At 41.6% G+C, this 18453-nt stretch overlaps 1 protein-coding gene across 5 annotated transcripts in view; it reads left to right on the plus strand.

Moving 5' to 3' along the window:
- JAKMIP2 (janus kinase and microtubule interacting protein 2) overlaps nt 1-16070 on the plus strand; it is a 46307-nt gene extending 30237 nt beyond the window's left edge. Inside the window, exons 16-22 of one of the 5 annotated variants that reach the window (XR_006014037.1) lie at nt 505-570; nt 1408-1476; nt 2474-2551; nt 3176-3379; nt 5320-5385; nt 6050-10569; nt 11894-16070. Coding sequence is in view for 4 of the 5 variants with exons in the window: in XM_042016064.1 (XP_041871998.1) it covers nt 505-570; nt 1408-1476; nt 2474-2551; nt 3176-3379; nt 5320-5385; nt 6050-6100 (534 nt within the window). In the remaining variant the exon portion in view is untranslated. Of the gene's footprint in view, nt 1-504; nt 571-1407; nt 1477-2473; nt 2552-3175; nt 3380-5297; nt 5386-6049 lie in introns of those variants that run through there. The other 4 variants (XM_042016064.1, XM_042016063.1, XM_042016062.1 and 1 more) reach the window with 4 other exon arrangements.
- Nucleotides 16071-18453: the final 2383 nt, after the last annotated feature.

Raw genomic sequence — 18453 nt, forward strand, 5'->3', positions numbered from 1 at the left:
CTAGGATTCCTTCAGTTTCATAAATAGGCAAGAATTATCAAATTCCCTGTGGCTTTCTAAGAGGGCATAGCTGCCCACGTAAAAGAGATCCTGTATCTCTGGCCAACATTAGATATGTCTTTAAAAAGTTTATAAGAAATAAAAACCAAGGATCATAATTGTCTATTCATGTGCTGATGTAAATCAGCCCTATTTTTACAAAAACTTTGATGGAAATTCAGCTTTGTAGAACTAGCATGAAGACAAACAAATGGGTCTAATTTTAGTTTACATTTGTCTTAAGATGTAATGGAACGAATGATACAGTTAATCCATATAATGCAGAAAGGCAAAAGCAGTGGTCTTCTTAATGTGTTAACAGACTCTGAATGTTTCAATGGAAACCGAATACTCAGTACTACAGGGATCCTCTGAAAACTGTGGACCTGGTCTGTAGGATGGATTGTCTTTATTCATGCAGGAAACTGCTGCCAATTTTTCTCTTTCCTCTCTTTCTCATCACAGAATTTAAGGAATGAAGAACAAGTGGCCATAATTCAGGCTTCCACGGTATTGTCCTTGGCAGAAAAGGTAAATTGTGTGCTTGCTTTTCTCACGTATTACCTAAAGCCTCATCTACACATTTTCTTCCCTGTTGTTGTCATCAATATTGTTAAATTTCCTAGTGTTGGAAGTGATTCCCCAAATAAAATAAACTGTGCCAGCACAGTCCCAAACACCTTGCTAAAGCAGCAAAAATATCAAACTGAGCTAGCCCAAGCTGTGCAGTAGAAAAAACTACAAATACAAAGATTATATGAAACAAAACTTGCAATTGAAAACTGAATGGGAAACCATCAGAAATTTAAGCCATGATTAGATAAAGTTTGGAATTTACAGTCTTGAGATTTCTAAAGCTTCCAAAGGGATCTGCATGCCAAAATTTCACTGAAAGTATATGTCTATGTTCCTTGTTTCAAATATTAGGAAAAAAGTGGGGGTTGGTTAAAATTGCTCTCTAAGGCTCAAATGCAGCACACAGTTTTTTCAACATGACAACTTCCAAGGACTCTGCTCAACAATTCCTCCTCTGCCAACAGAACTGCCATAAAGTCAGCTAGGCTATTTTTGAGGTGCTATAGTCCCATTGTAGGCCTTTATCCATGGGAAATGGGTTCCTTGTCCATCCCAGGGCATGTGCTTCTCCGTCTTCTGGTGACCCAGCAGTGGCAATCCTCTTGCTGCTTCCCTGCCAAGTACTACCTGCAGACATCATGGCTGCCTCTGTCACAAACAGTCTCAAGATGAACCCAGCAGTAGCAGCAGGCTGCTAAAAACAGACTAACAAGATGCTGTAGATATCCCACTTGCCACTGCTTGTGTGCTAGAAAACACAGCAGGTTACAGCTCTCATTGTCTTCTCTCCAGTGGATCCAGCAGATTGAGGGAGCTGAAGCTGCTCTGCATCAGAAGATGATGGAACTGGAAAGTGATATGGTAAGAAAACTTTCCTTATTACACATCTTAGGAATGCTGGTTGTGTCACACTTACCTGATGTGCCAAAAAATAGCTAGGAATCTATTGGCAAATGAACTACGCAGCCTTTCTCTGATTATTGGTGAATCCATAAAATTGTTCCTGGTCCAGTTCACATGCAACAGCAGAATAACAGAAGTAGTAAAAGTTTAAAAACTTCTTCTCTCTTTCTATGAGGATGACTGTTTATTAATAAGTACAGAGGGTTCAAATGTTTCTCAATAATTTTCAAAGATGCACACATTATTTACCTCATCAGATTCACAGTCTAAACATTAGCTGTTGTATTGCATTTTATTCAGGACCAGCATGTGAAAAATTACTCAATTATAACACTGTTGGCTTTCATTACATACTAAGTAAAGTTAGTACCTTACCCTGTTCTTACTCTAGTTAATGGCAGTAGCCTACAAGATGAACAAGCGTAACTACAAGAATTAGACAGCTGTAGTGGCTTTTGTTCTGTTCCTGTGATATGTCTGTACTTAAGTCTATTCAGCTTAAGGTGGACTGATAAGTTAAAGCACAGCAGCTGCCCCCCTGTAATGTGAATGTGAATGTCTGGTTAGTTCCTGTTTAGTTTAGTGCACTTTTACACCTCTTCCAAAATAAGAGAAAGCACAAAAAGAGTAATTCCTGATGCCAGAGGAGGTATCTTTAGAAAAATAACACAGAACACCCTAAATTTCACTACTGAAATGCCAAGCGATACCACTGAAGCCAACAGACAGGATGGATTTAGTTTCATGTAGATCAAATGTATTCACATAAAAGAGCAATCTGCAGCTATTTGCCCTTCCTTCTTTTCTAGCTGAGTGAGATATTTCTGCCAAGCACCAGTCAAAAACCAGTCTCCTTGTCCTACTGAATTAGATATCTGTAAATGATTTGATAAAACTTCCTAAAGTATTTGGAGTAAATAATTTGTTTTTCTGTCTAAATGATCCTTCATTGTAGGAGCAATTTTGCAAAATAAAAGGTTATTTGGAGGAAGAATTAGACTACAGGAAGCAAGCTCTTGACCAAGCATACATGGTATGTACAAAGGAAATTCTGCAGCACATACTGGCCAACTCTGCAATAGCACACAGACTCTTGTTGAACCAGGAAGAGAGATTTTTGCTTTTTTATTAATACTGGGGTTTTTAAAATTTGTTTTTTCCTTATTCTTCTGATGTACTAGCATGCAATCTGCACCGCTTCAACACAATACCTTGACTTTTCATGTCATAAAAAGGCACGTCCCCTGAAGTCTGAAAACTCTTGTCAGTTTAAGGCAGATATTGCTCATTAATGGCAGCTTGTCCAACTGGAGTTTTTTAGTGCAATAGGTTGAAATTTTAAAATTGGTGAAATAATTTACACTTCAGATATGAAAATTCTATCCAACTCTATCTCTATAAACTAACTCCATAAAAAAGAGTAAAAGTGAAGGATTTCAGTGAAAATTAATATTAAAATATTTTAAAAAATAAAAGTTCGTATCTTCTTTTCGGAACATGGAACCATTTTCTGAGTTCAGTTTTTCACATTTTTGCACACTTGAGCACAGGGACTGCCTCTCATGCAGGGGCCTGAATCTGCCACCAACCCCCCAGTTCCCAATGTGGTTTAAACCATGTTTCATCTCTAATTGACTTTTGGTATTGCATCAACCAGAGGATCCAGGAGCTTGAAGCCACCTTGTACAATGCTTTGCAGCAAGAAACAGTGATAAAGTTTGGGGAACTACTGACTGAAAAACAGCAGGAAGAGCTGAGGACAGCAGTAGAAAAGCTGAGACGTCAGATGCTGAGGAAAAGCAGAGAATATGATTGCCAGATTCTTCAGGAGAGGATGGAGCTGCTCCAGCAGGCTCATCAGGTAAGAAGAAGGAATCGCAGACATGTGGTATCTACTCAGCCTTTCTGTGTAAGAACACAGTCTGAGGTCAAATTTAGGCAAGCTCCAGGCCATGAGGGAGCCTGGCATCCAGCTTTTTGAATTGTCTCATACTTTGTGTCTTTTCTGTGCATGCAAGCACACGTGATATTAGCTCGTGCAAGATTGATTTGGCATATTTTGAGTTTTAAAATTCTAGCCTAATGTTTTCATCCAGAATGATGTCTGCATGGATCTAGCTTTGTAATAAAAATGGTCATCCCTAGTTACTGGACTGGGCACAAGAGAAATGGGCTGCTGGCTCATATGGCACAGGAAAGCTGTCTGTTTTTCCAGATACTACTTGTCCCTCCCAGCTGGGCATTTGTACTTTTCACTGCTGAGATAGGGTACTGCATATCACCTTGAAAGACCGATGTTTGCTGCTCTGCAAGCTGTGAGGTCCCAGAGCAAAAGGCAAACTGTCACAGCACGTTGAATAATGTGAGAGCTGCACCATGAAACAGATCTGACTCGGATGTTTATGGGAGTAAGAGAAGGAGCACATCCCCAGCGCTTAGGGGGTTTTGGTTCACAGGAAGGCTCAGTTCTCACAGTCTTTCCTGATCCTAAGTTGGGCACTTGAGACTGGGTCCACCCTTATTTTTTTCTTGCCAAGCCTTTGCCACAGAAAAAGCTTCATGATTTTAGACATGACAACTGCCCTGAGGGACACTGCCCTGAGGGACACTGCCACAGCAGTTCTGGCTTCTCAGAACAGTTCTGAGCCAGCCTCAGTTGCAGGCAGGGTTGGAAGTGGCTGAAAGTCAAAGGAAAGAGGAGGTAGCCAAGCAGTAGGACAGGAGGCTGTGGGCAGAAACTGTTGTACGGAGGTTCCACCTGAACACGAGAAAGAATTTCTTCATTGTGCAAGTGACCAAGCACTGAACAGATTACCCAGAGAGGATGTGGAGTCTCCCTCACTGGAGATATTCCAAGCCCATCTGGATGCAATCCTGTGCCACATGCTCTAGGATGACACTGCTTGAGCAGGGAGGTGGGACCAGGTGAACTGCTGTGGTCCCTTCCAACCTGACTCATTCTGTGATTTTGTGGTTCCATAGAATTTGAAAGCTGCCATAAGCTAGTCATCTCATCCCCAGACAGGGAGGAAGACAGTCACAGGTGCCATCTATTCTCCAGGTGCTGGGGCCTTCAGGCGTCTCCTGGTTTGCCTCTTTGGATTTCTGCTATTTGCTGGACAGCTCTCTTATGACCTGACTTAATTAAAAAAACGTACTGAGATTCAAGGCCTCGTTATTTGTACTTAGGAGTTCTGTTCTGGGGGATCTCTCCTCCCATGCAGGCAAAAGTTTAAGTCATGCTACATAGTTTTTCTCAAAGTACCTAGCTCTGCTAAAAATACACACCTTGTCTATAAGTTACATATATTTCACTCACCACAGAATCAATAGATTCATAGTATTGTATACATTTATAATTTTGGATCTAATGATAACACTTTAATCTTCTTTCAACACATCAAACTGTGAGAATTCTTAATGAATCATGATAGAATTCTAAAGATTATAACCATGATCTTACACTTTTCATCTATTAATAAATAGATCAACAGGATTAATAAATAGATAATGTGAAACAGATCAATCATTGATACTAATTTCCAGCATTTAAGGATCCAGTTTTGCATATATGCATATATATCCATATATGCAGGATCATATTTTGAGCAGTTGCACATGTGCTAAAGCTGTGATGTGGCAGGATGAGTGGATGGAGTCACAGTATGACACAAGATTATCCCTACCACAGAAATGTATTTGTTTATTTCTAGGCTTTTGGCACTTGGAACATTAAGTTACTTGTTCAGTGGAACAGATTTACTGAGAATTTAGTGTAGATGTTTCTTTTCTGATTTCCAGAGGATCCGAGATTTAGAAGATAAAACTGACATCCAAAAGAGACAAATTAAGGATCTGGAGGAAAAGGTTGGTTCTGTTATGTTTCTGAAGCACACTGATGAACTTTGTTTTGAAAGGAGTGCTCCAGTTCTCTTGAACTAGATGACCTTTCTATTCCGCTCAGTCAGCTGCACCTGTTGGTGCTGGTCCACTGTCCTTTCTTTTCAGTTTGTGTCAGTGCATACAGACTTTAATCTTAAAATACTACATTACACTATCAAACATGTAATGGTGAGTGCTTGGTATGTGTGTGTGTGTGCATACCTATAAACATATATGTGCATATATGTTTGTATATATATATATATATATTTTTTTTTTTTTTTTTTTTTAATATATCCAGGCTATTTCTATCATGGGTTGCGGATACTGTTTTTTAACACACTTAAAAATACTACACATGCTATTTTTGATATCCGGCTTTATGACTTGTCAACCCATGGGGGTATCACGATGTGACAGTTACACCTCAGGCTTTCAATATGGTGCCAATTGTAATCCATCAACAAAATTATTGGGATCTGTTTTCTAAGCCTGGGAGGTGGTGTGGTACTTACAGAAGTAACTAGGGAAATAACAGTGTTTTCTGTATGAATAATTATTCTAACTGTTCTACAGAGTGCAAAAATAATTCTGATGCTTACAATGCCGTTACCTTTAATTTTTACACAATCTTATTTTTCTTCTGCAGTTTCTATTTCTATTCTTGTTCTTCTCTCTTGCCTTTATTCTTTGGCCTTGATGTCAATGTGCCTCTTGGAAAGGTAAGACTGTTTTATTTATTTCCTCAAAGCTAGCACTTCTTGCACAGAGCGGAGGATCACATCCTTGTGTGTTCTTGTGGATGTTTGGAGTCAGCGAATTCAGCAGGTTGTTGTCAATTTGTAATAGTTCACAGTAGGGGGTTGTCATACTACTGAGTTGCTGGTGATACTGTGCTATTCATAATTGTAAAAATAAAAGCTAACAAGGAATTTCACAGTATCAAATACCCAAGAGAATTGCAGGGGAAATTCAATGTTGATGTTTGCAAAACGATGCAGATGGAAAACCGTTAAAATAACCTCAAATGTAAACACACTATGATGGGCTCTGAACTAACACTCAGGAAATAGATCAGGATGTTAAAAGAGGTAGAGCTCTGTGTCCAGCAGCAGGAAAAATACAAAGAAGGACAAGGAAGAATGATCAGCTGCTGAGAGACAGGAAGGGAGAGACAGAGAGATGGAAGGATTTTTCTGGTTCAGGAAGTGACACTGCTAAAAGGAGGTATTGGAGAGGTCTAAAAAATTTGTCATAGAATGGACGGATGGACAGACAGCTTGCTGTCTGTATTAGACAGTTCACTGTCTAATATAAATTATCATGTGATAAGCTTTAAGTAAACAAAAATTGATAGTTCAGGATACAGGTTGTAAAGAAGTCTGTCACAGTATGCTTGGCACCTGAAAGTTCAGAGTTCAAAAAGTAATATGAAGATGAGGAAATAAATCAGAGAACTATAATGGTCCCATTTTTCCCTCTGTGGCTAGCCACTTCCAGAATAAGGATACTGGGCTAGGACAATTTTTCTTTTCATCCAGTATAACAGAAGTAGAACATAGCCTAGAAAACATAATGTTAAAGTCTCAAGAACATGTAATGACAGAGCAGAATTTTCTGATTTGGGGACAGACCCATACCATTAAATTTCTCACTGTCTCTCTTGGCTCTGGCTTCAGCTGTGTCAATGAATAATTCCTCTGCTCTGCACTTGAGACAAGCTGAGATACAGTTGTGTGAAAGGTGTTCTGCCATGCCCTATCACGGTGTCCCGCAGTGGTAGGGAGGAGAAGAGAGATCCAGCAGGCAGGAATTGTGCAGCAAGATTCCTTTATTTAATTGTTTTACAACTCTTTTATAGACTTTTTTCTTCGTAGTCTAATTGGTCAAAGGATCAGCCACCCCTTGCGGGTGATTGGCCAAAATCCTAGAACATCCATTGTCAAAATATTTTTCTACTGTACTATAAACAAGGCTTTGCAAAGTCGCAGGTGTTCATAGTTTATAGAACTCTTACAAATATCTTCCGTGAGAGAGAAAAGTATCTCACGGGACTGGAAAGAAGCAAGAAAAATTCTTGCTAGCAGCAATATTTGTATCCACAATGCCCTTCCACCATTTGTACCAGCTCAGTTGTTACAAATGTTTCCAGGTACAATTCAAGGTATTGATTACAATTAAGTGGCATGGGTGCAGTTTGGTAGGTTTTTCTTTTCCCTTTAAGGAGAAGCCCCTACTTTGCGTTTCATTTCAGCTAGATCAAAGCCTTCATTTGCAGTTTTGTGCTGATGCAGAGACAACTCTCAGAATTATCCACATCAACTGGAATCTACTGTGTCCTTGTTCAGCCAGACCTTAAAATGAATGTTTCCATGGGCTAGCAATATACATGGAGATTGGCTTGAATGGGGAACAACTCATAGAAAAGAATTAAGAGAAGTGTGGACAGATCAGTGATGACAGCTCTTGACAACAGTCAATATCATTATCAAGTTGCTGCTATTTAAAACATACTGCCTTGATCCAGTGATCATTAAACACCTTAAGTTACAACTGCATAGTTAATTGTGTTCCTACTGCAGGATTTCTGAGAACCATGGTACAGCATGGTATGGCTGCGAGATGTTTTAAGTGGCTGTGACTGGTGAAAGTTTAACTTTACAGTTTCTTGCTTATTCATAATGGAGAAAAAAAATCAGAAATTGTTCTCAGACAACCGAATTATGGACAGAATAATTTTAAGAAGCCAGTATTTTCACAGTACACAGTATAGCAAATAACTTTATATGACTGTGTGTTTTGCTGTACCACAGAATCATGAGTCCAGAACAAGCAGTCAATCTAGAGGGAGATTCCAGATAAAAAAAATTCTTGGATTTAAGGTGCAGCTTGAAAAATCACAGGAACTGATAGTGACATTTGCAAGAACCTGTCTGTATGAATTTTTTCCATTTGCCTGTACTGTGGTCCTTTTTCAGTTCCTATCCCAACTGAAATAATGTCCTTGTGCAGCATATGAGAAAAACTTGGGCAATAAGAGGTTCAGAGTTTTCTGTACATACAGTTTGCACCCACATTTTCCACCAGTGTGGGTATGGAGTTGGTTCTCTAGTGAGTATTTGCCTCTTCTAGTACAGCTACAGAATTGGTAAGAAGCTTATATGTCCTAGTTTTACCAATAGTGGTACTGGCTGTGGTAGAAGAAAAACAAGAAACCAGAGGGTGCCTCAAAAGACATCCCTTGCTCAGTTTACTTCACTTTTATAAAAAAATGTGTTCATGACATTCAGCTACTGAACAGTTTTTCCTAATCCTGTCTAAGATGAAGCATGCAGTAAAGTCTTAGCAGTAGAGCATGCGTCCCAAGAAGTACAAATTAAAATTTTCATTAATATTAGAACTCATAAGGAAATGTTGTCTTCCTGATTTTTAAATGGTCTTGCATTTTGAAAATAGTTTTTCCCTGAAGTTTAAAAAAGCTCTCAGCAGTAGATGCAAATGATGAAAATATTCACAAAAATGCTAAAAAAAGAATTTCTGTTTATGGCTGGGACATATTTTGCATTAGAAAATAAAAGGATGATTCCTATGAAAAATTTTAATTGCACTGTAATTGAACTTAGAACAGGAAATCCCTAGTCCTGGGAAAAAATGCCAGTGTGTGCTTCCTGAGACTGTCCGCATGGTTTGATATGCCAGCACAGAAGAGAGAGGAAGGCAAACATAGACTTACAGACCTTACAGACAAGAAATGGCTTTGCAGGGATTGCAAATATGTAGCAGTATCTTTTGAAATAAGCATCTCCCAAAACAGAAAAAAAAAAATCCCCTATTATTCTGACATCGGAATTCCAGTAATGTTCATGAACCCTTTGTCTCGGAGCCTATGAAAGTATCTCCAGTGCCTTGTAACATTTCATTGCCTGCATGCAAAGGAAAAATGTATTTGAGTAGCCTCACAGTGAGGTCTGCAATGTATTCAAAGGCGGACTGCATTCTTTGTTGCAGAGCAGCCATTCCTTCCCTCTTCTCAAAGTAGAAAAGGGAGAACTACACACAGAAAAGAAGAAGAGTCATGACTATCTAAAATAAAACAGGAACATTTGCTGATAACACTTACGTCCTTTTGGCCTAATTTGAGGGCAGGTATTGGCTGGTTAGAAAAACTAGTGAGATGCTTAAGGTCAAAACTCCATATTTTTCCTAAAATTCTAGCAGATTTGCTATTTTTCACTTGCAGTCATCTTGTCTCCGTGGGCTGCTGGGTTCCATTCAGCTCTCGCTCTCCACTGAGCTGATGCACACCTCGCTGTTGTGTTCCTTGAACAGGACTAATAGTCAAAACAACATAAACATTTGTGTGCTGTCTTTAGGGCTGACACGACTGTCCCAGCTGCACAGTTGACTGATGTCATTGCAGGGGAATTTACATGGATCCCTTAGGGACTGTGTCAAGACTTCACTTCCCTCCCCACGCCCTTTCTTCCCCCACCCTCCACCCCCCCATTCTGGCCCAATCTCCTTCAATGGGTTTTCCTCTTGTTTTACATAATATCTAAGGTTTAGCAGGTGTAAATCCCTTTGGTGTCACTTTGTTGAGCCCAGGAAGGCTGTTCTAACTACAATGCCAAGATGAGTTTCACTCAGTGAATTCACTGTTGCTCCATAATGGCTTGTCCCCAGAGCACACAGGGGTCCAGTTCCCCATAGAGAGGATGAGAAGCATTAGCAGGAGCTGAAATGTGGTTTACAGTCCCAGAAAGCCTGCTAGAGGGTTGTGGCACTCCTAGGACCACCCAGGAGATGAAAGATTCTTTTGCCTTTCCCATCCTGCTTTTGCATATTTGGCTTTATGAACATCAGGTAGGGATCAACAAGACCGATTATGACACAGGAAGGAGCCACGACAGTGGTGGAGATACAGTGATTTAGAGATTGGGACATTGACTATGAAAGTGGAAAAATCTTATGGGTGAGGTGTGTGTGGGGGATATATAAACTCAATGCTTTTCCAGAGGATCTGCACTGCTGTGAACTCCCTTGAACTGTAAAGACAGCTGCAGCAGGCCCAGCATCACAGCACGCATGACACCTGTAGAGTGTTTTACCAAGGCCAGTCACTCCACAGGTGCAAAGCATCAAGTCTTGTAGCAGTTCCTCAAAAACAAGGTAATGGTAAGCTCCTCATCCCCTGCCTTCACCCCTGCATTTTCCTCTATGGGATACTCTCCCCTCAGTACCTGAGGGGGAATCTCCAGACAGAAGCAATTTGGGAATGGTCTTGGCAAGATGGAGAGGGATTTTAGCGCAGTCGTATTTTGCGAGGCTGAAATACGTGGAATTGGAGTGAATAACTAACACTGATTTGTGTTACCCATTTGTATTAAAAACCACCTGCCTACCCAGCAAAGGTGAGCACAGCATGGAGAGTGTGCCTTCAGCATTTCTTCTTCTTACAACTATTGAGCTATATATATTGTCAGGGGAATCTTTGTAAAATTGCTTTACTTCCACTGAATGCAAATGAACTGTCTTAACCTTATCATAAGGGACTTCAAACAGATCCTTGACAAAACAAACAAAAAGCCCAACTCATCCTAGGGAGTCACTTGATGGTGAGAAGTCCTTGGTTTTGTTAATGCCTTGGTGCTGTTTATCCTTTACTGACCTTTTAACCAGTAGAGAGAAATTCACAGTGTGGTCACAGATGATACTTTCTGGTTTCTTTCTCACCTAGAGTGAACACAGGACTCACTGCTGTACTGCAATAACAAAGGACAAGAATGTGCAAATAAAGGAAACCATGTGCAGCAGTATACAGTATCCAGACCAGAAGCTCTCTAATTCCTGTTTATGTGGGATTTTCCTACCTGCATTTTCTCTGTGCTTGTGAACATACATATTCACTTATTTGTGATCACATAAGGAAGTGTGGTCTGTGTGGATTTTGCACCCAATGAATTTTACTATGTAGGCTTGAATACTGAGATAACAAAGACAAAATATGCCCTTTTTTCCCTGGTCTCAAACCTGAGAACCAAAGTTCTTTTCCATAGGTAGGGTAGGCTTTCTCAGAACAGCAGCAGTTTGTGTTTGCCTCAGTGCTGCATTAGCCAAAATTGTAGGCTTGCTCTGACACCCCAAGGATATTGTCTGCTGCCATGGCTCTTCTAACGGCTGAATTTCAGGCAGCTTTGGTTCAAGAGTCATTGAAACTTATGCATGCTACTCATGTGAAGATGCCCATGGGGACTTTTATGCACCACAGGGTTGCACTTTGTGGGGTTTAAATGGACATGCTTAGCAAAATACACAGAATTTTCACAAATGTTTTTCATACAGACAAAACCAGTTTCACGCTGATAGCTCTAAGAACTGACCTTTTCATCTTCCTGATTGATAGATTGTATCTTGGCAAAGCTGGGATAGGTAGGTAGAGGAACTTACACCTTATCTGATACAGATGTTCTTTTTTTTTTTTTTTAACTTTTAGAGTGCCCGACCACACAGATAAGTCCTTATAAAGGCAAATGCTTCCACCCCTCGATGAAGAGAATATTGTTTACACCTATTTTCAAAAGTATAAAAATGAACAACCTGTAGCCAAGGCTGCAACCACCTTGTATTTTAAAGCCATCACTCAAAATTTGTTACCTGACAGTTCCTGTCTAAACCTATGATATATGCTGCATCTAATGAAATCCTGTATGTTGAAATTACAAAAGGGGAAGAAAAATAAACTGACAACCTACATCACCTAGGAAGATCTGAAAGGGAAGGAACCACTTTCAGCTGATCAAGTCAGTGTATCTTGGGCATGGAACCAAAGTTACAACAGAAAAATCTATTCCTGCTGTGCAGGGCAATCATTTAAATGTCACCCTGTCATCTGACAAATGGATCAAAAATGAACAGATCAGAGTAGGAGAAACTCAAGAGATGCTGACAACAAAGTGCTCGATTTGAACTGTGTGGCTTTCTCGCTGCAGGGACTCCTGCTCTCCCTCTTTGGTTTTAACCTCTGGAACAACTGACAGCTGCAGTGTGGAAGGAAGAAAGGAAAAAAACCAGTCTGGGTTATTGCAGGATGGGCAGGACAGGTCACCATGTTTTGTGCTTGAGATCGTAACACAGCACCACCTGCCTTGGCTAAAGAATGGCAGAAGAGGGTGTCTGGCATAAGGAGGGTTTCCAGTGGAGTTGAAGCCTTATCTCTCTTCACCATCCCTCCATGAAGAACAGCCTGTCTATTATCAGATACTTTTCATACTCTTTAAAGACTGCCATTGAGATAATAACGACTGTACTTGGTTTCACTATAGAATAACCACTGAGGATCACTGAATTGGACCTACAGAATAGCTTCTGAGAAAGAAATGTTGGAGGACAGGGCAGGGAGGAAAGCTAATCCCCTTATCCATGTGACATGGTTCACAGAGCATCAGCTTCCAACTGTTTTGTCCCAGCTTGGAAAAAATGTTTTGGTTCAGCTTGTCAACTGACTTTGTTAGTTGGCTTCCTGATCAATGATACATAAACCAAAAATGAGGAAAAACTTTGTGAACACAACCTTATTACAAATAAGAAATATTGCTAATCTGTTTAGATTTTTCCACAGTTGAGAGTAACTAAAAGTAGTTTTACTTTCAAAGCATTACTTACCTCTTTAATCACAAAGCCTGGAACTCAGCCCTGGTGCCTCCGTGAGGTCATAGGTCCATGCACCCAGGACTCTGTCAGAAACGTCCCTGAGGAGCATAATGCCTGCAGCAATCACTGGGAGGGTCCTGTGCCGAGGGAAGCAGTGCAGCCAGCTGCACCCACCCTCCCTTTCTCACTGATGGGCTGTCAGTGCACTTCTTAGTGCCTCTGGTTTCATTTCCCTGGGAACGGAGTCCTGCCTGTTCAGACTTTGGGTTCCTGTGGCAAGGCTGTGTCTTCTGCAATGGAGCCTTAATTTTAACTGGAAGAAATGGAGTTCTGTACTACAAACTAGAAGATTAAGGGCCAGAATACAGCTTGTGCATTACTTACACCTTCAAAGCAGGGATCACATGTACCAACATCTTAGGCACATCAGAAGTTTTTAAAGTATTTTTCAAAGAGCTTCTCCTTTGGTTGCCTGTTTACTTTTACAGACAACGCAGCTGAGGCACAAAGCAGTGAGGTCACTTGCCAGAGCAGCTCAGCCCATCAAAAGCAGTTCCTTAGCCATAGGAGGGAGGAAGTTCCTGTGGTATCAAGGGTGTCTGCCCCTCACAGATACCTTTTTTTTTTTTGCCAGAATAGCTTTTAATCAGTAGTGTCCATTTACCCAACTGCATTGCAGTTTTGGGCTCAGTTTCTCCACAAAGACTGCTAACATCCTTATTTCTTGAGTGCCAGGAGATAGTGTTAAGCCTTCCATCGAAGATTAGAAGTTATTATCAAGTGATTTTTTTTTTCCTGCTCCTTTAAATTAATTTAAATTATAGAATGACCACATCTTCTTGAAGCACTCTAGTTCAGCCAAGGGGTTTACTGAGTTCTGGCACCAAGCTGTATGTCTGCTGGTTCATTTTTTTAAGAAATATGCTTGTAGGCAGATACGTTACATGACTGCCGGCACATTGCATGCTTTTTGTTCAAATTGCTTTTTCATAGCAGAAGACCCTGTGGATAAGGTTGACCCAAACGTACATGTGCTTTCCACGAGCTAGCAGTTCAGTCCTGAAGCTCTGGAGTCAGGCCGTGAAAGAGTTGTCCCACTCCTGTGACAGCTGGAGATCACTGAGAAGCTTAACAACAGCTTGTTAGCTATGAAAAGGGCGGTTTCTCTCGGGTTATTCCTTCTTCCCACCTCACTTTTTTCTCCTCTGTTGCAGCATCAGGTAATTTCACACCTTTAGGCTGCTTTCCCCAGTGTTAGGGCTGGCAGTTAAAGCACTGAGTTCTTGCGGAAGAATGAGCAGCACTTGGTTTCAATGATGGTGCAATAACTTCCACCACTGGTTTGGTTTAAAAAAAAGAGCTAGAAACAATTATTTCAGGCAATCATACAGAAGGTTTATGGCATAGATAGAAATACAAAGTTTCACAACATACCTGACTGGTCTTGTGGCAGGCTTCATCATTTAGACTCCCTGAGCCATGTTATCTTATTTAATTTCTCTTTTTTGTCTGATCTGCCCTCCCTTACTCCTGTGTGTATACATATGCATGCAGGTATTGCATTCCCAAGGGCTCAGGGTGGGATGTATGATGGTAGTCTGACCACAGCATACCTGGGTCTGCAAACTTTTTTCAAGGATTGTTCTTCCCTCCAGGGAGCTGAACTACCACTGCTTTACTCCTTGCAGCATAACACATGCCATACCTAAAACATACTTGCTGATATGAGTTAATACAAATTTTCTGGTATCAGCTAGAGCAAAATGAGTTTGATGTCTGTGTATATATATGTATATATATTTATATATACACGTATCTATATGTACATATATATACATATATATGCATATACTTACCTATTCCGTGTTGCATATAGAAATTGTTGCTATAACTTACGAAAGTATACTTCAATCTAGGCATGGGGAACTGAATCAAGATTGTTTAGCTGCCACAGCTGGTACACTCCTCCAGGTTTAGTTTCATATCTCATGGACAACTAGTTTTCTGATTCTTTTTTCTGGACCCTTCTCTGTCCTTGGACTGTTAATCCTGGGCTTTCTGCTGTTCCTGACGTTGATTGAAGGAAAGGATTGAGAATCCTCCCTCACATTAGTCACTGCAGCCAACCTCCCCTCCCCCAAACCAGCCAGAAAAGTAAAAACCAATTTACTGCAGTCTTTGAGGACAGCATATACAGCCCTGGATCCCTCCCATGCATCCCTTCTAGGCTGTTCAGGAGTAGCAGCACTCCAGGCTATCCCTCCCTCCAAAGCAGGAGGTGAGCCACAGAAGGTAGTACAAATCAGCTTGACCACAATTTGACTTGCTGCTTTTTTTCCAGTGACCAAGTTGGGAGATTCTGAAGACTGTTTTTTGAATTTCAGCACTTCAGATGAGGGCCTGGTTATGTGAGATGCATTTAGGTAATTGGGGTTGCAGTAGGAAATGGTGTTTCTTGCAGTGTTACCAGCCTGGCTCACAGCTCCCATCCTCTCTTACTGATGTGCCTGGAGGACAATGGAGAATTTTTTTTAGGTGTTGTTCATCTTCCAGCCCCCTACCATCATCTCAGTGGGAAACATCCTCTGAACCCCAAAGCTTTCAGTTCTGTGGCATCCCATGAGGACTACCCAGGCCAGGCTCTTGTGACATGAGCAGGGCTCAGAGAACAAACACACAGCTGCTGGTGATCCAAAGGGTTTTCTCTTCCCCTGCCCTCTCTCACATCAGCACCTCTGTGGTTTTATATACACTTTTTGTTCCAGATTTTTTTTGGTGTTTATTCCAGAACAAAATTGTAAATGACTTGGCAGAATGACCCTTTGATAAACACTGGACATGTATCTGTACTATATGTATTAACGTGTAGGAGAGAATCCTTATTGTATGTAAAGTTTTATGAATGGTTATTTTTTAATTTATGTATTTAATATAGGATTCAATGACCTCTGGTGTTTTAGTTTGTATAAAAAATAAAACAGCAGCATTTTTTTAAAAAAATACCACTTTACATTCACGGAGATATTCAGCATGTCTGGAGTCTGTTTAGAGGAATCACATTAAAGATGAGCCACAGAGGCACATGCTGGGGCCCAGCTGGCGTGGGGGGCTGTGCTGTGACACAGAAAGGGGTGGGGGGTACATTGGGGTGGGGGGTACCTCCATTAAAGGGTGACCCAGGTCCCCGCCCCCACCACTAGGGAAAAGGGAGGGCAGGTAGCAGTCCCAGCAGGAGCCAAGGGTGAATTTATTGCTGTTTGCCAGGCCTGTGCAGAAACCAAAACACAACAGCAAGCTGCTGCCTTTCTGGAGTTCGTGGCGCACGGTCAGAAGCTCTTGAAGGCTCTTAGCACGGTTTGAAGTAAGAAAGCCGCCGCCCGCTACCTTCAGCTGGGCCTGCGGCCGGGGCGGGGCCCGCGGCGGGGCCCGGGGCGGGCCCGCTCTCCGCGCCTGCCGCCAGGGGGTAGCACCGGGCCGGGGGCGGAAACCGCGGCTTGGCAAAGTCTCGGTAGAAGCGCAGAAAAGTGACCAGTGACCCCTGGAAGTGACCATAACCCCAGAGCCGGAACGGCGGTGACCGGCTATGGGGCCGCGGCTGGCTCCCGCTTCTGTTTCACTGAGGGGGTCTGCGCCTCACCTTCGGCCCTTGACAGGCTCAGACTCTGGAATCGTCTCCCTCCCCATCAAACCTTTGCAATTTCTCTGCCTAAAATTAATTTTAAATCGTAGAATCATATCATTTTGAGGAGTGGTTCAACAGTGCACAGCGGCGCTTCATGGCAGTTGATGTCACAGAGACAAAATGCTCGGCATCTCCAGTCCGAGGGCACAGGGAGCTGTGTACGCTGCCAAACAGCCCTTTGGGAAGAAAATTGTCAAGAAGAGTCTTAGAAAGTAAATGGAAAACACATTTGGAAGTGCAAACTTGTAGCCAAATACTTGTAGCCAGGTATTTATACCTATCTCATCCTTTTTACACTCAAGAAATCGAAGCTAAAGAGTATCAGATTATTACAGAATAGCCCAGTACAGTAATGTATTCTTTACTAAAAAAATCCTAAACATTATCTTTCCTAAGATCCAGTTCCCAAGAACTGCAGTTCATATCTTTAAAGTACTCTTAGAAGACTGAAACACATTAAATGGGTCTGAAACACAAAAATTTGGATCTAGATTTAGTTCTCTACTATTAGAGAGTTCAAACGTTCATCTCCCTTACAATAATCTTTAAGTAATGAGCGAAGAAAAGAACTTGAGCCAAGAAGTCGTTTTCTTTGACTGCAAAAAAAATTGAAGGGGCGTTTAATATAAAAAAGCATTAATTTAGAATTAAAGATAATATATATGCAATATAAAATAGATGCGTGCTACAGGGCCTGTGGGATGAGCCCAGATCAGAAGGACTGTGTGGATCCTCCCCGGATAAGGCTGTGGGGTGCAGCTCATTTACAAACAGCCCTCACGCCAAATGATGTGCAACACAGTAGTTGCTCAGTGACCAGACTAGGAGGCATTCACTCTTCTAAAAATCTCTAATAAAATTAGAAATGTATTTCAGGGAAACTGCTGCTAATGGGAGTTGGATCAGTAGGGGTGTAGAAAAGCTCCTGCATGAACTCCCAGCCTGAACACCTGCTGGAGTAAACCAGGAGTACTTTGCTGATGGAATGAAGATACAGTGCGAGAAAACCAGCATCCTGTACAGATACAGCTCAGAACGGTAAGCCTAGGTGTTATAACATCTGTTATGTCTGATTTTGCCATCTCCTGTGTACACATGGAAGCATGGCCATCCAAGGGATCCTTTTTCTGACAATAACAAGAACTCTGCACCAGATTTTGGGTCCAGATTGCTCTGGGTGTTTCTCTGGGACAGCTGCAAGGTGTCTTCAGCTACAACACAATAAAAGGATGGGACAATCCAAGGGAGTTGCATACTGTCCTGGGACAAGCCCTGGGCAGGCCTGGTGTGAGTCTGTCCCTGGTACATGACAGCACATCAGCCTGTCCCCAGGCAGGGTGTATGGTGGTCGTATGAGGCATCAGGTTGCAGCTGTGTGGGCCACCCTTGAGGCATCTCCATTTTGTCTGGTATTTCATCATATAAATACTTTGGCAAGCGAGGGACTGAGCCCTGTCACAGACTGTGCCTCTCCCAGAGTAGACATGGTGAGTGCTCATGGCTAGAGTGAAGAGAAGCCTGGCTATGCATTAGAAGGTCTCTGGGTTGTCTCTGTAGCCCCTTTGGATGGTAACAGTCTTACATTGTTTGGGATATTGTCTAAACATAGTAAAAGCCCTAATAACTGGCAATGTGCGATCTACTTTGTGTTGAGGGGCACTAAATCTGAACATGACCAAAATATACATTTCAAAGCCCTGTTCCTGCTTGGGCAGAGGTGC

Source organism: Corvus kubaryi, unplaced genomic scaffold (assembly GCF_017639235.1).
Source record: "Corvus kubaryi isolate FWS band 111438036 unplaced genomic scaffold, C.kubaryi_AGA036_p1.0 split3-37374, whole genome shotgun sequence".
Lineage (NCBI taxonomy): Eukaryota > Metazoa > Chordata > Aves > Passeriformes > Corvidae > Corvus > Corvus kubaryi.